General features: G+C 40.1%; 1 protein-coding gene across 2 annotated transcripts; it reads left to right on the top strand.

The window, feature by feature from the left end:
- The first annotated feature begins 266 nt into the window (after positions 1–266).
- LOC137442708 (solute carrier organic anion transporter family member 1A2-like) lies at positions 267–23,353 on the top strand. Of its 2 annotated transcripts, none has more exons than XM_068141665.1 (15): positions 267–371; positions 3,010–3,117; positions 4,248–4,389; positions 6,391–6,523; positions 7,397–7,503; positions 11,109–11,255; positions 11,551–11,649; positions 12,916–13,149; positions 15,354–15,518; positions 17,296–17,491; positions 18,207–18,372; positions 19,699–19,883; positions 20,543–20,607; positions 21,235–21,352; positions 22,557–23,353. In XM_068141665.1, the coding sequence occupies exons 2-15, from the start codon at positions 3,058–3,060 to the stop codon at positions 22,702–22,704; spliced, it is 1,965 nt and encodes a 654-aa protein (XP_067997766.1). In that variant the 5' UTR covers positions 267–371; positions 3,010–3,057; the 3' UTR covers positions 22,705–23,353. The 2 variants fall into 2 exon arrangements, with proteins under 2 accessions (XP_067997766.1, XP_067997765.1); XM_068141664.1 differs by lacking the exon at positions 267–371 and adding an exon at positions 2,048–2,115.
- The last annotated feature ends 792 nt before the right edge of the window (positions 23,354–24,145 follow it).

Genomic DNA, 24,145 nt, shown 5'->3' with positions numbered 1-24,145 from the left:
AAGGAGATACTTCCTCAGAGTTCTCTGATCCTAGGAGGTCACCTGTGTTCAGGGCTGACCTGAGCAGTTTAGATTAGGGCTTGAGACCATAGTTCCACAAAGACTTGAGGGAATGTAACACTTCACTGCTGCTAAAATGGACTGGTTTCTCTTTTCGTCCTTTCCTACTCTGCTTTCCTCTGCACTTTGTCCTCATCTTCTTGGCTCTCCTGCTCTTTTGCTTATGTAGATCTGACACTTGTTGAACCTTTCTGCAGGCCAAATCAGCTCACTACCTGGAAAGCAAACTTTTTCCTGCACTAAATTTCTGCCTGTTTAATGAGTTAAACAGGTTTTCAGAAGAATCTGGAGAACCCAAGCGCAAACCCAAGGTAAGCAACAAGAAAGTAAAACGGAGAGCAGTGAGATGGAAGTGGCGCCAATATTGGTTCATCTTTAGGCACAGAAATGGTAGTCTGAGCTCTAATCTGGATTTCAAGTGTGGTATAAATGCACCTGACTGAATGAGTGACACACCTACATCTTCTCAATTAATCAAGGCTGTTAGTCTGTGTTGGCTTCAGTTTCATTTGACCAAGTGTGACCAGAGAAATATTTTAAAGCCAGGGAAAGCAACTTCAGAAATATAGCTAGAAATAACTATATTTTATTATTCAATTAATAATCTTACTAATCTTCACAGTAAAAAATGGATTGAAATGCATTTATTTAACCATAATTTGTGTTTTGAGGCAAGGTAATAAGTAAAGGCCAAAATCACCATTTTGTCATCTCTAATTTTATGAGGGGTAGAGAGGTTTCTGATGCACTCAAAGAAACTTGGACAGATATTGCTAGCTGGTTTCTTTTAGCACCACAAGAAACAAAAAAAAATCTATTATTAGCCAGATATGGTTCATAGTTCATAGAATGATTTAGGTTGGAAGAGGCCTTAAAGATCATCTAGCTCAAACAACCCTTGTCGTGGGCAGGGACACCTTTCACTAGACCTGGTCACTGAAAACCTCATCCAGCCTAGCCTTGACCACCTCCAGCAAGGAGGCATCCATTACCTCCCTGGGCAACCTGTTCCAGTGTCTCACCACCCTCACTGCAAACAATTTCTTCTTAATCTCCAGTCTAAATCTGCCCTCCTTAAGCTTTGCTTCATTCCCTCTCGCCATATAGCTACAAGACCTTTAGGGGACATAGTCTCAAGCTGCGCCAGGGGAGGTTTAGACTTGAGATGAGGAGGAAGTTCTTCACCGAGCGAGTCGTTTGTCATTGGAATGTGCTGCCCAGGGAGGTGGTGGAGTCACCGTCCCTGGAGGTGTTCAAGAGGGGATTGGACGTGGCACTTGGCGCCATGGTCTAGTCATGGGATCTGTGTTGATAAGTTGGACTCAATGATCCTCGAGGTCCTTTCCAACCTTAGTTACACTGTGATACCGTGATACCTTGTAAAAAGTCCCTCTGTACATGTCAGTGAAATGCAGGGACCAGCATGGTAAGGGGCAGAATGTCCTTGATAGCAGAAGAGGGCAGACCGTTCACCCTCTGGCATTGCTGGTGGGTTACAGTTTGAATAAAGATAAGCCATAAACTTTTCCCTGGGATATAAACTTTTATGCCAAATTGCAAAGAGCATGCAAAGCTTAAATTATCACAGTTTAGTACTGTGACTGAACACAGTTTGTATAAGCACCTTTAAGCAAAGTAGGAACACAAACTGCTTGTATATCATAGTTAAGTTGCTGACCACCTACACTTAATTGTAAATTAAGTATTTCTGGGAATGCTGTAATGCTGCATTACACTTTTATGCTGAAAATGAGGGGGTAGCTGTAGAAGGAGTTAATGCCCATGAATTTGCTAGGAATCAAGTTAGTTGAGAAACACATTTGAGAGGATTAACATTGTTGTAGAAAGCAGTATTTGCGGAGATTGACTGGGAGGGAGCTGGGTGGAGGAATGTGAAAAGCAGCAGAGTCCTATTGGTGGGCTTGTCAAGGACAGCTTGCTCTCCAGTCAAGTGAAGTGGAAAACATAGAGAAAAGCAGGTGCTGCAGGATCGCCTAGGAAAGCATACCTGAGACGAAAAAGAGGAAATTAACCTATATCCATCCCTACTATAAGGTAGGGCTCTGATTTGCCCTGATTTTCTTCAGCTGACCGCATCAGGCAGAGGGAACTGTATGGAGTAACACCACTTTGTGTCAGTCCTTAGAGAGAAATCTTTAAATTGGTGCTCTCCCTTGTTTAACTCATTGTGCTAGCCCTCAGATGTAGAGGGGCTTTTACAGAAAAGTCCCTGGAATATATTGCTCCTTCTCTGAACACTTTTTTGGGAAAAATGTAAGATGTGTAAGAAAGCAGGTGGCTTAACACTACCAGAAGCTCTATCTATCAAGTTGAGATGCAGATTACTAAAAGTAGGCAGACAGATCTTGGAAGGGGAAATGGAATGGAGTCTGGTTTGTTTCCGCTTAGAACTTAAGCTAGTCTGGTGGTTTGGGGATCTAATTTTAATGCCAAGAGATTAGTCTCCAACACAGCTTATATTAAAATTAACTGACTTACATTGATGCCAGTGGAAAAGGGGAGGCCTCAGAAGAACATGCAGAGCAGGACTAAATACCCTTTTCCTTGCTAGCAAGGGCAGGCATAGGAAATAAAAGACCATGGAGACAGGTATACAACAATCAAACATAACAGTCTCCACAGTCGTGTCTCTCATAGTGGTCAGTACAAATGCTTGTGAAGAGGACTGAAAAGATATATTACAGACAAACTTGCCCTCAGAATATTTCTTCTCCCTGTTCTATGCTTACTGGTTGTATGGATCTGACAGCAGTCAGTGTCTGAGATAACACATGTCAAATTGCCTAATGTATAGGCTTGTAGCTTTTGTTGAAAACCAGTTTGGAGTGAAGATGCTCAAATATCAAATATCTTAGGAAGAATTGGGATTTTTGCAGATATGGGATGAAAATGTTTCTTTTCTTCTTTCATCTTTTGCAATACTCTAAGGGGATCATTGGACAGACTCAGGCATCGGGATCACTTTAAAAAGGCAACATGAAGGAAGCTGAGAAGCCACGTGCAGAGGACAAATTCTGTTGCATTTCCAAGCTGAAGGTACAGAAGTGTTTTAGCAAATTTGTATCAACACACAACTATAATGACTTGCACTTGAGAGTAGTTTGGCAGAAAGTACAATCAAGCCTAAATGAATGAATAAGCTTTGTTTCTTTCCTTAGCCTTAATACTTTAACCAAGGTCAGCCAAGTATGTAAACAATTGTGTTGCTTTTCATGTCCCTGAACTTTAACAGTCTGTGATGTGTTGGAGGTATGGTTGGTTGGCCCTTTGAAGCCCCACCTCTGAATTTGCATAATCCACCTGGTCTTACACATTTTTTTTTCTACCTTAAACCAGTGAAATTGACCTCACTGACTGTGACATGGCAGTAAAAATTGCCCTAAACTATTCCAGTTGTCGAGAAGTGCTATAAAATGCTGTAAAATAGCTCGGGTTTAGTAGTAATTCAAAGTCCAAATACATTGCTTGTGCTCTTCAGCACTTGCAGCAGATGTATTTAAAGCCACTATTGATTTAATTTCATAAATACTAGTTTCAACAACCCTGTAGGATTTGAATGCCATTGCATATATTCATATTGTATGCTGCCAGTTGATTCTGGATTCTTATTACAAGAACACACAGTTTATTCTTGTTCTAAATGACCTGTTCTGGGCTCCTGACCTCTATTGAGATGGCAGAGGGGATACAAGACCAAGCAATTCAATCAAAGGAAACGGTTTTAGTTCTGCAAGTATTTTGTCACTCAGATGAGCGAAGAGTGCAGAGGTCTTTGCATCCGGGCCTGGCTGCAAACGATTTTCAAGTCCTGCAGATGGCAATCTTGCAGCAGACACGCAGTGGGAGAGGTCGTGTTGTACCTGTCTTGGCTGGGAAAATGGGGCTTAAGGTTTCTGAAGATAGTCTTGTTCAATGGGAGCAGATGAAGAACAAATTAGTTCTTTTGTTGTCGTTGCTGTTTTGCCTTTTGTTTGTTTCTTTCTTCCTTTAGAAAAAAAACATAACTCTGTGGACAAGGGTAGATGCTAGGATTCACACATGTATGAGTGGAACAGAACTGTTCACTTATTTTACCTGGAAGCACATCTTTGGTGGGGAAAATAACTGTGGAATATTCCTAAATGTAGAAGTTTGGATTTATAATGCATTCTCTTCTTTCTTTCTAGGTGTTTCTGCTGACACTATCACTTGCATTTGTTGGTAAAACCATGTCTGGTGCTTACATGAACAGCATGTACACACAGATAGAGAAACAATTTAACATACCAGCTTCTTTAGTGGGGATCATTAATGGAAGCTTTGAAATTGGTAATAACTCATTTTAGTATTCATTATTCTTTGAGTATATATTATGTTGGCTGAGCAATGTATTAGTGACTCTCATGTCTGTGTTGATTACCATATGTGACCAATTTTATCCTACTGTTCCAGCTGGTACTCACACATCTAGTGTCTTGGAAACTAACACAACAATTTAAATGAGGAAGTTCAAGGTTAAAATCTGGTTCAGCTAATTTCTGCACTATCTTAAGACATCTGACAAAATTGAACTAGTTTATGAACTTTGTATTGAATCTTTCTGACTAGACCAGAAGTATTTTGTGAACTTTGTTTGAATTTAAGCATAAGTTATATTTAAGCATGTTATATTTAAGCATAAGTTTAAGTTATATTTAGCATTTTACAGTTCTTTTAATCAGTGACTTCAAAGTGTACTCAATAGTATTTCAAGATTTTGTATCTCCACAACTGTAAAGAAAGTTCCCAGTTCTAATTTTAGTGACACTTACCAGTGAGTTTTATTGCCCAGTGATAAGCTTATGTCTTGTCATTGCCAAAAAGATCAAACAAAAGGCTTCATATGTTCAAACCCATCTAAATAGAGATCCTCAGCAGATATGTTTTATACCCTAAAGTCACAAAGTATAGCTTTATTATCTCTAGCTCAGCTGAGAAAATGGCCAGCACAGGCCCACATATATTGACAGGGAGGGGAGTCAAGGTTCCTTCTCCCCCTTTTCCTGGTCACCTACATTTGTATGTGCAAGAAGAAACTCTGAGCAGCACCCTGCTGCTCCCTGCAGAGCAGTGTGATGGACTGCTCAAAGTTATGATAGAGAAAGAATAGTGAGAATACATTTTTGCTTTTGATAAGGAGGAAAATATAAGAAATACAAAAGAGCCAAAATTAATGAAGTGATATATAAAAGGCTTAAAATATTAAATAAATTATCCTCTCATTTGCATTTTTCTATAACATGTTGTGGCTTTATTGGGAATAATCAGAATAATATTTGAAGTTACTAAGAATCAGTGCAGACAGAAGCAACTTATTAGGACCATGTAAGTGTACATCTTTAAGTGTTGTTCAAGCCACTGGTTCAATACAGTCTGCCTAGCAATTATACATAAAAGGGATGTTATCTTCTTTCAGAGCATGACGCTCATCAGTCAGAGATCTGTTTTTGTTCTTTTGACAAAAAGATCCCAAAATTAGGAGGTGTGTGATTACTGAATTGCTATTTTTATGGGACCTGATTCATAACATGCAGCCTGATTCTTTTCTTAGTTGCATGGCAATAAACAAAGAGTAGAGAAAAAACAGCTGCTGCTGAAGCAAAACTGGAGGAGAAATGACTGAAGATTTTTAGGACATTTGTATTTATAAATTGTGCTGGGTACAAAAATCTATACATTTTTATTCCTTTCAAACGGCTACTGAAGTTAAGATTAACTTATTATGCTTTTATCTCTTTATGTCGTCTTGTATTTATTATTTGCAGTACAAAACCAATTGGATAGATATTTCTTTATGTTTTTATTCCTTTCAAACTGTTACTGAAGTTAAGATTAACTTATTGTTCTTTTATCTCTTTATGTCATCTTGTATTTATTATTTGCAGTACAAACCCAGTTGGATATGTATTTCTTTATTTTCCCACACATTGCAAAATAGAGGATCCTAGAAGAATGACTTCCTAAACCAGCTATTATTCTACACCCCCTGGGCCTAGGCTTTAGGTAGAGTAGTAGGAAATTTCTTCTCTACAGAGATGAAGTTAAATATCTTTTTTCACCATGGTGTCATTTCCATTTTGCCTTCTATTCTCATTGTCTTTTCATGCAGTGTGTAAGAGGGATCAGGGAATTGCTGTGTCATTTTGGCAGTTTCCTGACTAGTTATAGCTTTCACAAGACAAGAAAGGTAACAGATATTGAGCTAGTAAGGTATAACCAAATTTTATGTTGTACTTTAAAGGGTTATAAGGATCTCTTGGTTTGTAAGTATGAATCAGATTCTCTTTGCAGGCAACTTGCTGCTGATAGCATTTGTGAGTTACTTTGGAGCAAAGCTTCACAGACCCAGAATAATTGCTTTTGGCTGCACAGTTCTGTCATTTGGATGTCTTTTGATATCACTTCCTCACTTCCTGTTTGGAAGGTGAGTGTTTATCTTAGCTGACAGCAGATTCTGTGATCCTTACTTGCCTTAATCCATAACTTCTCCCACTGAAATAGTGCTGCTTATTGAGAGGCACTTTGCTGAGCATGGATATGATATCATAATTGTAGAGCAGCTTGTTTTGTTTTGCTTGTGAGATAGCTCTAAAAGTCACTGATCACTTCATGAGGAGACTCACCCCTATGCTGGGTCCTTCTCTTGCCTTTGCCTTTATCCTTGTGTTACCTCCTCTGTGGAGTCTCTGAAGAAATTGTGGCCTGTGATACTGTGATGATTTTTAAAGATGTCTTTGGTCTGGAGACTGGATGTCAGCTCATACCTGATTGCTATGTTGACAAGGCCCTTACAGTGATTGTTTTAAACAACTTTTCCACTATTTTTGCTTGGCTTAACAAAATACTCACTTATTCTTGTCTATATTTTAATAGGTGAGATATTTTTGGAGAGTAGAAGGTCCTCTGATGTTATTATGTCCAATGTAGCATGGTTCTGACAGCACTGGTGGCACTCTCTGATCAGAGTGTAAATTAGATGAAAATGTAGGAAGAATAGAAGAGAGGGTGGTACAAGAGATTTCATTAGGATGTTCCATCAACTCCTTCAGTAGCGTCTGTTACAAGATTATATTACAGGCTAGGTAACAGTCCAGGTAAAACATTGGGTTGATTCCCTGCTATAGTACCTTTGTTCCTAGTTAGATTTGTTACTGAGACTCAGCTTTTGAGGTTGGTTTTCTTCTTCCTATAGCTATGCATTCTTCTTCATTACTTGACTACAGTAGCTTATTACTGAAGTACAGATGTATGAGGTATTTCCCCTTAACCTATACATGCTTTCCTTTGTTTAAAACAGGTACCATATTGAAAGCAGTATTTCACAGAGGGAGAATTTTTCAGTCATGCCTGTGTGCCTTGTTAATCAAAGCTTGTTCTCTTTACCTGCAGAGGATCCATCAACAGGTATGACTCTACCAACGGCTGCTAATACTTTTCCCCTCAGTTTTTGTAGTTTTTATAGTGTTTAAGCAAATAGGACTTTACTTTTACTAGCAATTATTTCAGGGTTCTGCTTTTGACCTGTATTTTTTGTCTAGAGAAAATAGCCTAGCTTGTTTCTTTAATCTGTGACTCCTGAGCTGAAGCTTGTTTTGTTTTGTTTTGTTTTGTTTTGTTTTGTTTTGTTTTGTTTTCATAGAGTTTTCACAATACCTGAACAGGTTGGTTAACATCCCTGTCAGTTCACTTTGGGGGAATATAACACCAAGTTGTTCTCAGCAATAGTCCTCTTCTTGACTTGAAACACTGATACTGTGAGGTGGTGAGAAGCATATTTGGCTGGTGGGTAGAAGGTATCAGGATGCTTTTTGTTATACTACACAAAAAATAAAAGAATGAGAAACAGAGCAAAATATGGATTCCTCTTTCTTTTTGAGAAAAGAGAAAGTAATTTAAAGTAGGCTACAACTAATAATGGGAGACTGAATCATGCATGTACGCTAGCAATATGCATATGAAGTAACTAAGAAGTCAAAAGACCTCAAAATGAGGTTTGGATTAATCTGCATCAAAGGGAAGCATTCAGTCTGAACCATCTCCTTAGGCTCCCTTTATTGTTGGTTAAAGAAGGCTATGGAACTCTTGCAGTGTGTCTTTTGCTGCAAGGATGTTCATGGCCTGTACGGTAGGGGGGTCAGATTACCTCCTGGATGCACCTAATGATTGTTGGAAATGTAGATGATGGATGGACGGCACAAATGAGGTGAGATGAGCCCCACAGTTCATTGCATTTTGTGAGAGTGTTTCATCAATGTATGCTAGAGCTGGATCACGTCTGAAATGTTGTATGAACACAGTGACATCAATCCATGGTGGTGGTGTGTTGCAGTTCTCTGTGTCTCCATTTAGGAACGAATGCGACTTCTAAGCTTTCCAAAATGGTGTCCCAATTAGGACATTAATTTTTCCATCTTGACAAGGAAAAATTGAGAAAATTATATACTTAATAGCACTTGGCCTTATCTTTCATGTGAAGATTTCAGATACTGTTCTTCATTTCATAAATGCATAAATTAAACATCTTCTTTTATACTATATAAAGGTAAAGCATCTTCTTTTCAATCATACAGCCATTCCATATGTACATCAGAACCCACAGATCTTCTAGCCTATGATTATACTTTGGTAAGGTGATTAATAGTTTATGAATAAGCAAACCAGTGACATTCAGACATATCAGCCTACCTGCTGTGTGACGCAGAAACTGGTTTGGATTGGACCACATGTGCATGTGGATTGCTTCACCCATGTTTGCTGATAGCAATCTGACATTGATACAGGATGTCCAAGCTTTGCTCTCTGGACAGTAATACTTTCATTTAGAAAATCACCAGTTGCTGCTAATAAACAGGGTTTTAATTAATTAACAAATTGGCAATGTGAAGTCCCAACACGACAAAGTGAACCAAACACAACAGTGGAGCCTGAAGTAGATTGTATGGGATGAAGAAATTTGAGTTCAGGGAGAGAAAGGAAATTCTACAGGTCATATAGTTCCTGGTGTAACTATCCTGATGTAGGATAAAAAGGATTGTACTGCAGCATAGTATTCTTCTACTGAGTTATGTAAGAGGATTGATAAATGAGAGTTGAGCATGTGCCTTATGAGGAAAGGCTGAGAGTCTTGAGGCTTTTTAGTGTGGAAGGGAGAAGACTGAGAGGGGGTCTAATAAACGCATATAAATATCTGAGGGCTGAGCGTCAAGAGGGAAGGGACAGCCTCCGATCACTTGTGCCCTGAGATAGGACAAGAGGCAATGTATGTAAACTGCAGCAGAGGAAGGTCCATCTCAACACAAGGAAGAGCTTCTTTACTGTAAGGGTTACAGTGCACTGAAACAGGCTCCCCAGAGAGGTTGTGGAGTCTCCTTCTCTGGAGACTTGCAAGACCCATCTGGATGCATTCCTGTTCAACCTGCACTAGATTCTATGGCCCTGCCCTGGTAGGGATGTTGTACTTGAAGTTCTCTGGAGGTCCCTTGCAACCCCTAATGTCCTGTGATCATGTGTATCTCCAGGTAGATGCAGCAGGTTGTCTAGACCAATCTGTATGGATCTTGATTTCAATCAAGAATTGTATAAAGGTCACAGTGAATCAGAGGCCTCCTGTCTTCAGAGCAGTGGCAGACAGGCAGATTGCAGGCTATGGTCCTGTGAGTGCCTGCTCAGGGAAACACTGACCTCCTGAGTTGCAGAGATATCATGGAGGTAGAAAACCTTTCCATAGCATTTACAGTAGAATTTTTATGTATTATGTTCTAAATCAGGATTTGCACTGACCTCATGATGTTCCAAATGGATAGGGAGAGCATTGATATGCAAGGTAAAAACCTGTAGTGCTAGAACAAAGCTTTGAGATAAAGCTCTAGACTGATGTTTCCAGGTGGTGAGGGCTGTTGTATAGAGCACTGGCTGAAGCTACTAGCAAACAGACAGTAATTTAGACACACAAGAATTTATTTTCCCTGTGTTTTTCTGGAGGCTTTTGAACTTCAGTGAACCAGAAGCTAGTAGCCTGAATCAATGGAAAGAAAATGTAAAGCTCATAATTCTAATTCTATGCAAAAGTAAAACAACACCACATCCCCTGCACTGGCACAGATTTCTTGTAAGCCAGTGGTGGCACCTCACTGTGACATCGAGAAGTCTTGTTTATTTCAGACAATATTCTTAAGATCAAATGACAGTGTATGTGCTTTATAAAACCATTAGATGATTCATTGCAAAAGACTACTGGTTTTTGGAGACAGAGTCATACTGTTCTTGCTAGCCCACTCTTCCAGCCTGTACAGGGCTCTCTGTAAGATGTCTTTCTCTCCTGATGTGTACACCTCAACACAGAGTTTGCTGTCCTTAGAAAACTTGTTGAAAGTGCTATCATCCAGAACATTTGTGAAGATGCTGAATAGCGTAGGGACCAGTATCAGTCCCTGGGGGCATCCTACTTGTGACAGGATTCCTGCCTGATTTAAAGCCATTGATCACCATCCTCTGAGTATGGCTTATGAGATAATTTCTCACCTCTCTCACAGACTGTCCATCCAGTCTGTATCTTGCCAGAGACCTCAAAGATCATCTATTCTAACCCTTGACCCAGCACTGAAGGGTCAACACTAAACCATGTCCCTAAGTGCCAGGGTGACATGCTGCTTGAACACCTCCAGGGATGGTGACTCCACCCCTGCCCTGGGCAGTCTATTGCAATGCTTGTGAAACCTTGCAGTGAAGAAAGATTTCCTCACATCCAGCCTAAACCTTCTCTGGCACAGCTTTTAATCATTTCCTCTAGTCATGTCTCTTGGTACCAAGGAGAAGAGGCTTCCTCCTCCTCACTCCAACCTCCCTTCATGTAGTTGTAGAGAGTGATGAGGTCTCCCCTCAGCCTCCTCTTCTCCAGACTCCAGCAACACTCCCAGCTCCCTCAGATGCTCCTCATAAATCATGTGCTCCAGGCCTTTCAAGTAATTTTTAGAATATACATTAATTCCAGCTGCTTATCTTATTCACAGAATGTGAAAAAGAGCCTGGGTCCTTGCTGTGGATATTTGTCATGATTGGAAACATAGTACGAGGGATGGGTGAAACTCCCATCATGCCTTTAGGCATTTCATATTTGGAGGATTTTGCCAAAGCAGAGAATTCACCTTTCTACCTAGGTAAGTCTGTCCTTTCATGATAACTCCCCTCCCCCAAACAAACATGCAGAAAAGCAAAAGCAAGGATTATTATGACTCTCTTCAGACCAACAGGAGAAATGACGGACATTATTGCCTTATCGATATAGTCATACTGTAGAAGATGTAATTTAAGTAGATATGAACATGTTGAAATGAGGCCAGTTTTAGACATAAACATCTATTCAGTAGAGCTGTCCCAAACATATACCATGATTCAAGAAAATAATTAGGTCCAGGTGCTAATTTACTGTGTTTATTCCTTTCCATAATTTAGGATGTCTACATACAGCAACTGTAGTTGGCCCCTTCCTTGGCTGCTTGCTGGCTTCATTTTGTGCAGAACTGTTTGTTGATCTGGGATCAGTAGATGCAGGTAATAGATGAAATATATAAAATCTTACATATCAGTCAGTAAACACAGTGGTATATTTATCAGCACCAAAAGAGATTTCTTTGCTAACCTGAGATAACTTCATTTTATCTGAGTTTGCTGGTTTCTGTTCCACAGAATGGAAACTGTGTATAATGTTCAGTTCAATAAAAGGCCTGAATTCATACATACACAAATGAAATCCAACAAGGACAAGCCTTGCATCTGGGAAAGAACAGCCCTATGGACCAGTATAAGTTGGGGACTGAATTGTTGGAGAGCAGTGCAGAGGAAAGGGACTTGGGCGTCCTGGTGGACAGGATGACCATGAGCCAGCAATGTGTCCTTGTGTCCAAGAATGTCAGTAGCAACCTAGAGAGGATTAGAAGGGGAGTGGTTAGTAGGTCAAGAGAGGTTCTCCTCCGCATCTGCCCTGGTAAGGTCACATCTGGAATATTGTGTCCAGTTCTGTGCCCCTCCTTTCAAGAAGGTCCTCAGGGAGCTGCTTGGAAGACTCCAGCACAGAGCCACAAAGAAGCTGAAGGGAGTGAAACATCTGCCTGCCGAGGAATGGCTGAGAGAGCTGAGTCTCTCTAGCTTGGAGAAGAGGAAACTGAAGGGTGACATCATTCATGTTTATAAAGTTGTGAAGGGTGAGTGTCAGCATGACAGAGCCAGGCTCTGCTCAGTGATGTCTGAGCATAGGACAAGGGGTAAAGGGTGCAAGGTGGAGTGTAGGAGGTTCCATGTGAACTTAAGGAAAAATCTTTTCACTGTGTATGTGACAAAACACAGGAACAGACTGCCCAGAGAGTTTGTGAAGTCTCCTTCTCTGGTGACATTCCAAAGCTGCCTGGATGTGCTCTTGTGTGACCTTGTACTCTGACAGGGGGGTCAGAGTGGATGATCTTTCAAGGTTCCTTCCAACCCCTAAAGTTGTGTGATTCTGTGAATCTGCCTACAAATTATTTAATGAACACTTGTGTCATCTGGTTTAACACAGGAGAGAACCAGGATTAATTTAATGCAAAACATTGAAATTCACCAGAAAGCAGCATCAGAAAACTGGAGACTATTCCCTTTCATCAGCCTCATTTTAAGAATCTTTACAATGCTTTCATATGTCACGTGTCAGAGATGACTAGGAAAGCACCATGACAGCAAAGAGTGTTTCTGAACTCATGTAAGATCTGTGGGCTTATTTCTTTTTTCTTTCTTTAATTTTGTGGTGTTTGTGTGTTGTTTTGGGTTTTTTTGTTGTTTTTTTAGAGGAGATAACTATCACAGTTACTGATGCACGCTGGGTTGGAGCGTGGTGGTTGGGCATTTTGATTTGTGCATCACTGAATCTGCTAGCTGGAATACCTTTTTGGTTTTTGCCCAAGTCACTTGTGAAGGAAGGAGAAGCCAATGAACTTGAGGAGGCAAATGAAAGAGGTGTAGCACCATTGCAAGAAAGTGACAAAACTGAAGAAAAACAGACCATGTATGAAATTGCTAAAGGCAAGTTATGTATTTTACTTCCTCCTTCATTTAGTCCTTAAGATGCAATTTCTGTCTCTGTATTTTTGTAAGTGAAGATAGATCCAAGGTATGAAATACATACTGGTTTTCTTCTCTCTGTAGTACAAAGGGTTTGCATGGGAATTTAGAATGGCTTCTTTCAGAGGAAGAAAGTTAATTCCATCGATCCAGGATCTGAATTCACTCCTTTTCCCCTCTTGCATTTCAGGTATATGTAGATCTGGGTCTTTTCTTTCTGGTAGAGGATTAATGCACTAAAATTTGGTTGAGAACTGTACAACTCTGGGAGCTGTGGAGAAGTTGCAGATATTAATTGCTTGTACCCCGCATTCACCGTGCAGAAACCCAGCACGAGCCTTGTGTCCAAGAGTTGAACTTAAAGCCATAAAAAGCAACTGACTTGTGCTTAAGTGTCTGATAACATTTAATGGTTGTTGAGCAAGGATCTATTTGAGTTACAGTTATTTCTAATACCACTGGCAACTTTCACATCTGTGATCTTCCAGACCTGTGTATCTGTAGGAAGGTGGTTTTTTTTAACCTTCCTTTTTTTTTTTGTGGTGCCAGTTGGAAACATAGGTTTGTAGAATATGTCAAAGGCTGTGATTTTCAGAGTAGTCTCATGGTTTTGTATACCTAGCTCAGGGCCCCTTGACAGAATCTTCATTTTTCAGAAAGTAAGTGCCAAGTGCCAGGCACTACCTCTCCATGGTGTTTCAAGCAGAGTACTGCAAATTCACCATGCTCAGAGTGAGTACTCAGATCTTGACTCATATTGCAACTTAATTTTGATAAACGTGGCATCTTTATCTGCTGTCATGTGGCCTTAAAGGAATCCATGAACCAAGTACTACTCTGGTGAGGAAAGGTTCTTAGATTAAGCTGTGGGTCCTAGTACTCCAGAGTCCTTCAGGGCTTATGTTCTCTTTATCATTCCCTCTTTTTATTGGTACAAATCTCCACTCTCCCTGAATAAACAATCTTTTCTCTTCACAGAAAGGTTGATGTTGGAAGGAACCACTAGAGGTCACCTGGTCCAACCTCCTGCTCAAGCAGGACCACTTACAGCCAGTTGACCAGGATGTGTTCAGATAGCTTTTGTTTGCTTGTTTTTTAATCACTAGGGATTTTGAGTTGAAAATTGAATTATTTATAGTGAAAATTAATCTATTTTCCAGAAAGGTTTGGTTATGAACTACATGGCCTGTATATATATACATATATATATATATATGCTGATTATTTACAGTGCTTTGGATATTTGAATTTTTGCAAGACTTGCATGCAGATCCATCCCCAAAAGTTATTTGCCTGCCTCAGAAAGATACCTATGTGACCTAAGTGGTCCCCACTTTTAATGTAGCACAGCCATAGTTTGCAGATGCTTTCTGCACTTTCTTGACAATAGCTCAGCACATTAATTCATAGAGAGCATTAGACAAAGGGGAATTGTGGGGGTTTTATGGTTCGGATGCTGACTTAATAGGCATTATGCAGAGAAAAGACCTGTGGAAATTAATTCCTCAGTTGCTTACTTGGCTGAAGACTGGCAGATCCAGATATTGAAAGTACAGTGGGAATAACTGCTGTCCCAGCCTTCTTCAGACCTCTTCTGTCCCATCACTGACAGTAACAGTAACTAAAATCAGACATCATACCTCTGGGGACAGGTCGTCACAGCTATCTAGTGTGTTTGCACCCCTTCCCCCTTCTTGTGCCTTTGCATTCCAGGTGCAGGAAAAGAGTTTTGGTGAATACTCTGAGGGCATGGGAAGAGAGAATAAGGAGTAGGAAAGGTGGGGCAGTAGCTGATGCTGCCGATCTGTAGGTACAAAGTTTGCCTGCTGTACAGCTAGAAGTTGCAGAATGCTTTTATGAAAAGGTTATTGCTATGATTTTAAAACATTATTTTTTCTTATTTGGTTGTTTGGTTTGTTTTGTTATAAGCAGCAGCACACACTGGTGTGCACATGTGTGTGAGGTTATCTTTGTGTAGCGGAGACATGTTGGGCTAGCCCAGGTTGAGCAAGTATTCATTGGCCGGTTGTGCCTGGCCAAGCACAAGAATTAACCCGATCTAGTTAAGGGACATTTCTATTCCCCTCTTTCCTCCTCAGCCACACTGCAATGGGTGATTCATTTCATACAGCATCACACTAACCCGTTACATTATTTTATTCCAGATTTCATCCCATTCCTCAGGGCTCTGTTTCGCAACCCGGTTTATATGTTATTTATATGCATAACTGTGTTACAGTTCAGTGCCTTTGATGGCATGATATCCTTCATGCCCAAGTATCTGGAACAGCAGTTTGGAAAGTCTGCATCAGATGCCATCTTTTTAATTGGTACGTTTGCATTTTGGTTTGCTCTTCTCTACCACACAGGAACGCTTCTATGCAAATTCTCACAGGTTTTATGTATATGTCCATGTGCAAATGCCTCTACAAATGAGAGATTCCACACTACAGATATTTCTATAGAATTTTCTGCTAAGCATTTCCTAATTTTCTGGGCAGAATTTTATAACTGACTTCCGATCTTCTGAACTGGTCCAGAAAGTTCAGCTGTGGTAGAAGCCCCATCCCTAGAGGTTTTTAAGGCCAGGCTGGATGTGGCTCTGAGCAGCCTGATCTAGTGTGAAGTATCCATGCCCATGGCAGGTGGGTTGGAACTAGATGATCCTTGAGGTGCCTTCCAACCCTAATAATTCTATGATTCTGTGATATGAAAGTTGCACCACTGCTCTGAAGGAGGTTATGCTAATTTACCACAAGAAAGCGTGGGCCCAGTGCTTGTATTATCTTGATTAAAAATGATACCATCAACTAGAAGGTAGACTTCAGGTCCATGAAAATGGAATCACCAGCAGTTTTAAGCCACAGATGGATTGAACATGTGAATAGCTGAAATTGCACACAACCTCCAACAATTCCCATCATCTCCTCAGCTATCACTCTGGGGCTTTCTGAAAGCCTGAAATCCTCTTTCATATGTAGAACTCTGTGTAAGGAAAGCACTGACCAAATAGCTGTCTTTTTTTGGTTACACTGCCTTGTCTTTTTTTATGAGTGAGGGCAAGGTGTCCATGCATTGGGAAATGGTAACAGCAAGTAGTTTTAGCATGAAACAAATATCCTGAATCTGCAGAAGCCTTTATATGGTTCCTCTTTATCATGTCATAAATTCTGAGTTTTCTTCTGTTTGACTCCAATGACTTAATTAGACTAGAATTTATTTAATCATTATAGAATAATCATAATACATCTAGCCATACTTCTGTGCCCATCTTTCACAGTAGTTGCACCATTGTCTTTAAAGCCTGCCACAGAATGTCCCAGATCCTATGAATGTATCACCCTCTATGACTCTCTTGCCCTCTGTTACTAGTGTTTAGGAGCTGTGCATCCAAAAGCACGTTACTCTCATATATCTGTGTTGTTTTGGCATGGTACTGGTGAGTTGGTTTTCAGACAGACTATGTCTTGGTTTTGTCTCAGAATGTATAGTACCTTGACAGGATTCATACTCAGGTTTAATATTCTTCTCTTTTCTGACTGTCATCCACAGTCAAGTAATGGTAGAGAACCAAAACTGCCTTGAGTAAAGCCAGCCAAGCCATATGATGCTTGTGCAAAACAACTTCCTGAATGTCTTTCAGAAAGTCTTTGCTTCACTAGAATAACAAACAGCAAAGAAGGGTAAGAGCACTTTCAGAATTCACATATCAAACTGAAAGGCTCTTCCTCCTTCCTGCGATGCTCACTGCGCATCAAGATGTGCTCCAGTAACTTGTCCTCCTGCTAAGATTCTCTTTCAGCTAGGGAGGCTGAATTGAAAACCTACCTTTTTTATTTTTATGTGTGTTGGAGCTGGATTGCAGCTCTAGACTGCAATTTTCCCATTAATCATTTCAGTCCTTCACTCAAGGTTGCTCCCCAGACTGTTACCACCTGCTGCTGACTTTGGCTGATGTTTTAAGTGGGAACTAGTAGACACCTATTTCTAACTAGTTAAATTAGTCAGTCACAGGCAATATATGGGCCTGTCAAACACAGTCCTCCCTTATGAGTAGGTTTTATGGTCTCCTTTATTTTAACCTGGAAGTTTCACTTGTTTAAATAGGTGTTTACAACTTACCGGTTATATGCGTTGGATATTTTTTTGGAGGCTTATTCATGAAGAAATTCAAGATAAATATCTATCAGGCTGCGAACATTGCATTTTGGGTATCTTTACTGGAGTACCTTCTCTACTTTGGTGCCTATTGGACTGTCTGTGACACTTCACTAGTGGCTGGCCTAACAGTTTCCTATGAAGGGTATGTTCTTTACAACACAAGAAGACTTAAGTTTTATGACACCAGAGTAATGGTTCTTGTTAAGAGTCAGCCAGAGGTAGCTTTACAACATTTTAGCTTAATTATATAAATTCTCAAGGTTTTATTCATTGCATGAGATCTATTTTTCTATTATCCCTATTTTAAACAATAAAATGTATTAAAAAAGATATCCACATCAAGACTCATGCAATTGCATGCCTGTATTAATCCTTTTACTAATACAATTATACACTCAAGTCAAATGACTGCAGGTGAAAATGAAAAGTGGTTGATGAGATCAGGCATACCTGAGTGCAATTCCAGAATTACACAGGGAGAAAACCCTTTCTTTATCTTATGCTGGGTTAGTGGAATTTGATTTATATTGACTTTATCAGAGAATGTTTTATCTGCAGTTTCTTGATTTAAAGCCTGGCATTAGTCTTTGGGAAGAGTTGTGTGTCTGTAAAATGCATATCTGTAAGGGCTGTAGACAGTCAAGAATATACCTGTCATAGATGAGAGAAAATGGAAGACATGCTATAAATTGCTAACACTAATAACATAATGTCATATCCTGTAGAAAGGCATCACTCCAGCATAGAAGCATGTAACATTGTGTCCTGGAGCAACATTTGAGCTAGAATAGAATTTTAAGCATTGCAAAGGGTATTTAATTACTGAAATGTTTATTCACCTTCTAAATGTATTTCAGAATAGAGCAAGTTTCATATGCAGAAAATACTCTACTTGCTGGCTGCAACAGGGATTGTGATTGCCCACTTAAAATATGGGACCCTGTTTGTGGGAACAATGGAATCACTTATGTATCACCTTGTCTTGCTGGGTGTAAAGCCTCAAGAGGAACTGGAAAAAATGTGGTAAAGCATACATTTTATAGTGCTGTAACCATGACATATAGTAAGTGAGAAATATCCATATTGGGTGGAAAATATCCATACATGTACATTTAATTGATATAGAAGGTGATAAATAGAGTTAGACATATTTATTGGGTGGCAACAGAAATTTCAAACTGAATATGAAAGTTACTTTTAAGTTTAAATTAGAGCACCAGCACCAGAACAAGGGGACATAGTCTCAAGCTGCGCCAGGGGAGGTTTAGACTCGAGGTGAGGAGGAAGTTCTTCACCGAGAGAGTCATTCGTCATTGGAACGGGTTGCCCAGGGAGGTGGTTGAGTCATCGACCCTGGAGGCGTTCAAGGGGAGATTGGACATGGCACTTGGTGCCATGGTCTAGTCATGGGGTCTGTGTTGATAGGTTGGACTCGATGATCCTCGAGGTCCTTTCCAACCTAAGTGATACTGTGATACTGTGATACTGTGATACTATAATATAATGAAGAAGCCTCCTGTTCTTTTAATAGTTGAAGGAATCTTAAACACTTAAAATGGAGTGAGGAATTATCCTCAAGGTCTCCCCGTTGGTAATGTGAGCCCCCAAGAACATTTCCACCATAATGAAATTCTGTAGCCTGGACTTAATCTGTAGATTTAAACAATTAACCAGGTCTGAAAGAACTTTCATTATCTTAGTTCATGACACATGAAAACCTTGTAAGTTCTAATCACATTGAAAACATTTTAAAATACTCAGTTCAATAAACCCCCAAACCATAGAGATTTTAGAAAGCCTTTGTACTTTACAAATATGTTAGAAAGGCATATTAGATGACAGCATGGGCCAGGCACTGATGTTCTTGCTCACCTTGGCTGACATTTAAAAGCCCTTGTTCTGACAATAATCTCAATGACTTTAGTAGAAGCAATTGTTGGAGTGAGAATATTGCAACCCAGCCTCAATCAAACATCTTTGGTTTCTTCTCTCTGATGTACAAAAGACCACATATTAGGTTAGAAAAAAGAGGGTCAAATCTGTTATCAATGGAAGGGTCACATAACTAGGCTGTTCTGGGAAATAGAAGGGCTTTCTTGATTATAGACTCTGAGGAAGCACAGTTCCAGCTGCGTAAGAGAACTAGAGGTCCTTTCCCCTCTCCAACGCATATGCCACACACAGATGATGGTTGGATCTGTGCCCGGCAGACTGGGAGAGAGGCTGCCATGCGGTGCTGCATGTGTGTAACATACTCATTGCAGGAGTAAGCTAGTGCCAACTCTGCAAGTTTCACACTCAGTGAATGAGTTCTGACAAGTCTAAGTGCTTAACACACTCTTTTGACAGGTATTTGAAAACTGCACCTGTGTTGCTGCCTCAGGGTATCCATCTCAAAATGCCTCTGCAGTTCTGGGCCAGTGTGAAGAAGAAGAAAACTGTGACAGGATGCTTCATTACTTTTTAATACTGTCACTAGTCTGCAGCTTCATTTTTTCCTTAGCAGCCATGCCTGGGTACATGGTGTTAATAAGGTACAGTAAAATGTCCTTGTCTTAAGAAACCTGCTGAAATTTTTATTCAGAACTCAAACACGCCCAGAAATTAGCAATCTGTTGGTGTATGGAGGAAGATCCTATGTCATTCCTGCCCTATGTTAAGGCTTGGTGTCGTGTCAGCTTAATAACCTGTTGTTGCTTGTAGCTATTAGCTGCATCCTGAATTAATGTAGGACTGAGACATTGAGAGGTGTGTGACGGATGTTTATTGATCACATCAATAAAATGTTGATTAAGGCAGGACTATCTTTCACCTTGTACTGATCTCAGTCCAAGCAGATAACAGTACAATAGCTTTTCTTTTTGTGATTTGGCAGCCCTAATTAAGGAATGTCTGTAAACATCCCCTAATGAGAATGATGAACTCTTTCAATCAATGGTCTGTTTAGAATGTGATGAATATGCTGAAGACTTTGATTAAAACCCCCACAGATTTTAGCATTATAATTTTATCTTTATTTTATTATATTGTGTATATATAATATACATATAATGAATATAATTAATATTATCATTTTATTATATGTATGTATTATGGTTTTATTATTTTATATTAATTATTATTTTGTTACATTACTATTTAAGCATTACATTTTCACCGCTAATAATTGGTGTACAATTTAATTCTCATGTAGGTCTCTAAAGCCTGAAGAGAAGTCCTTTGGAGTGGGTATCCATGGACTAGCTTCAAGAGTTTTTGGTAAGAAAAGCTCTGATGTGAACGTGTCCAGAGAAGGGCAATGAGGCTGGTGAGAGGCCTCGATCACAAGCCCTGTGAGGAGAGGCTGAGTGAGCTGAGATTGTTTAACCTGAAGAAGAGGAGGCTCAGGGGTGACCTTATTGCTGTCTACAACTACCTGAAAGGAGGTTGTAGACAGGAGGGGATTTGTCTGTACTCCCAGGCAACCAGCACCAGAACAAGAGAACAGAGTCTCAAACTGCACTGAGGGAGGTTTAGGCTTGAGGTGAGGAGAAAGTTCTTCAGAGAGAGAGTTGTTACCATTGGAAAGGGCTGCCCAGGGAGGTGGTGGAGTCACCATCCCTGGAGGTGTTCAAGAGGGGATTGGATGTGGCACTTGGTGCCATGGTTTAGTAGTCATAAGGTCTGTGGTGACAGATTGGAGTTGATGATCTTTGAGGTCTTTTCCAACCTTATTGATTCTATGATTCTGACACATAAGGATCACATCAGGGCTATGGGCATGGTAGGAGTCTACTCATTCTCACTGTTGAGATAAAGTGTGGAGCTTTGACTAGGAATCACAGCTCATATTATAACATATATGTGTTAAACAGGTTAATATTTGTTTACTACTATTATTTTTAGCTGGAATTCCTTCTCCCATCTATTTTGGAGCTTTGATAGACAGCACTTGCTTGAAGTGGGGTACTATGTCTTGTGGTGAAGAAGGAGCATGTAGAATGTATGACATTGTCACATACAGGTATATTTTCTACTTTAATTTCTCCTTCTTACTGTATTATTCAAGGCATAGAGATGGAATTTTATGTTATTTATATTTTCCTAGTAGACAAACTGCTCCTGTATTAGATTGATTTGGAAGAATGTTAGCTCATGAATACTCAGAAGTTTTGCTCAGGTGGTCTGAGCTGCTCTGTTCAGGGGTCTCTCTTTTCCCTGCAGAGAACACCATAAGAACAGTAGGTGGCTAATCCCACTGGCTAAAATAGTTTGTGCATTTTTACTGATATGGACATGTTCTGTGTTCTCATATTGATTCATCAACAAGTGTAGAGCCCTGCACCTGGGGAGAAATAACCCCATGCATCACTGCAGGTTAGGGTTTACCTGCTGGAAAGCATCTCTGTGGAGGACATGCTGGTGGACAAGTAGTTCACCATGAGTTAATAGTGTGCCCTTGTTGCCAAGAAGGCCAAGGGTTTTCTGGGGTGCTTTAAGAAGACTGTGGCCAGCAGGTCGAGGAAGGTTGTCCTCCCAATCTACTCTGCCCTAATGAGATGACATATGGAATATTTTGTCCAGTTCTGGGCTTCCCAGTTCAACAGGGACAGGAAAATACTAGAGGGAGTCCAATGGAGGGCCTCAAGGATGATTAGGAAGCTGGAGCCTCTCTCTTACAAAGAGAGGTTGAGAGATCTGGGGCTCTTTAGCCTGGAAAAGAGAAGACTGAGAAGGCATCTTATGCATGTAAATATCTACATGCATCTAAATATCTAAATGCATGTAAATATCTATAGGGTGGAGGTCATGGGCTCTTCTCAGTCACAGCAGTGATAGAACAAGGAAAAATGGACACAAAATAGAACACAGGTAGTTCCACCTGTACATAGGGAGAAACTTCTTTACTTTGAGGGATGTTAAGTACTGGAACAGGCTGCCCAGAGAGGTTGTGAAGTCTCCTTCTCTGGAGACTCTCAAAACTTACCTGGATGCATTCCTGAGCAACCCAATCACACCAGCATTAGCAGGGAGGTTGGACTAGATCTCCAGAGGTCTCTTCCAAAGCCTACCATTCTATGACCTACCATAAGATCCAAAAGGACAGGGCACAAGCTTTAGAGCAGCTGGACAATCATTGTAAAACAATGTACACTGAGTAGTTTTGTGAGTGTTTGTATTTTTTGTAATGAATGCATGTATTTAATGAAGCTCATCCTTCATTTCAGGTGGCTTTATCTTGGCCTGCCAGCTGTATTACGTGGAGTGTCCTATATCCCAAGTGCACTAGTGCTCCTTATTTTAAAGAAGAAACTTAAATCTGAAAACCAGGTCTTATTAAATGCACCAGTGGAAATGCAAGAAGCATTGACATAGCATTCCAAAGCAAGATATGTTGTGGAAAAAAACCTTGCAGTGTAAATTTTGGATATATCCTTGTGAAAGATTCCATAATTTAGCTAGTGAACACTTGGACAGAGATTCATAGAATTACACACACTTGTATGCTAATCATATAATAAAAATATCACTTCACAAACATGTTACAGGAAAAATGTGTTTGATGCAAAAGACCAAGGAGTAGAAATAAGAAAACTTTTGACATGCCAGGTTTGAGTTGTCTAAGCAAAGGGCTGTGAAGCAGGAATGTATGTTTTCAGTCCTGTTTTCACTGAAGATAGCCAGAGTTCTGCAGCTGACTCTAGCAGTGCCAGATTTCACCTTGCAATTCTCCAACAGCTTCTGCCACATCCTCTCTCATTGACTGTAGGCAGTGTTTGTAGTTTCTTTGGGTCTGTTTTCCATAAATGTATTTAATTATTTCAGAGGGGGCCTGTTTGTTATTCTGCATAGGGTAAGTGACTGATACATTGGGAGCCTGGTTTATGGCATGGTCTGGGTGTTGTGGTGGTGATAATTAAAAAAACCAATAATATTTGTTTTTTAAATGCAGTGTCGTGGTGATATTTTAATGTTTGCATAGTGCGTGGGCAGGGAAAAGCTTTCAGGATTTGTCAGGGGAATAACTCACATTAAGGGGAATAGAATGATATTTGTGAGTACTTTGTCCATCATATTGCTGTCTGCTAAATCATATATCTTCTCATTCTTGTCAAATTATTCTTTGAATGGTAGGTGATTGTAGTTATCCATGTTGTTTTTGTGGTCTTTGTCCAACTGTTATTTCTCTCAGATGTGATGCTGCACTGAATGCAGTGTCCATCTGGGGTTCACTGACAATGAAGCTGTTGTCTTCAGGTGCCTTAAATCATATCTCAGGAAAAACACACATACAGAAATCCCTGCTGATAAGGTGTATGTCACACAAGGTCTATTTTTTCTTAAGTATAGTGCAGCCATGTTTAGCTTCTAGGTTGTAGCTGCTATTTTAGGATCTTCTTGTTATAGGCTGAGACTCCTGCCTACTCTTGAGTCATGAGGAGATGCAGTTTTCAGTATTCAGTATTCCTAAGGTTGGAAGGGACCTCAAAGGTCATCAAGTCCAATCTGTCACCCCAGACCTCATGACTAGAGTAGGGAGGACACTACTGCCCACTGCAGGCTTTGAACTCACAACCTTCCCATTAAGGGTCTGATGCACTACCAAATGAGCCACTCTTTGGCTTCAGTGCAGAGGTTCCTTAGGTTTGTCTGCAGGTGGCCATGCAGTAACTTCTGAAGCTCTTTTGTTATGGCTGTTGGAAATAAAAAAAGAAATTTTCAGATTATTATTCCCTACTGCATAAAGCATGAAGAGAGCTTTGACTTTACCATAGACTAATGCTTTAGTACTTGAAAGAGTTTCCGATCCATCTCA

This window comes from Melanerpes formicivorus, unplaced genomic scaffold, assembly GCF_026170545.1.
Source record: "Melanerpes formicivorus ecotype bairdi unplaced genomic scaffold, bMelFor1.0.p_v2 SCAF_8, whole genome shotgun sequence".
Lineage (NCBI taxonomy): Eukaryota > Metazoa > Chordata > Aves > Piciformes > Picidae > Melanerpes > Melanerpes formicivorus.
This window is presented reverse-complemented; position numbering and strand designations above follow the sequence as displayed.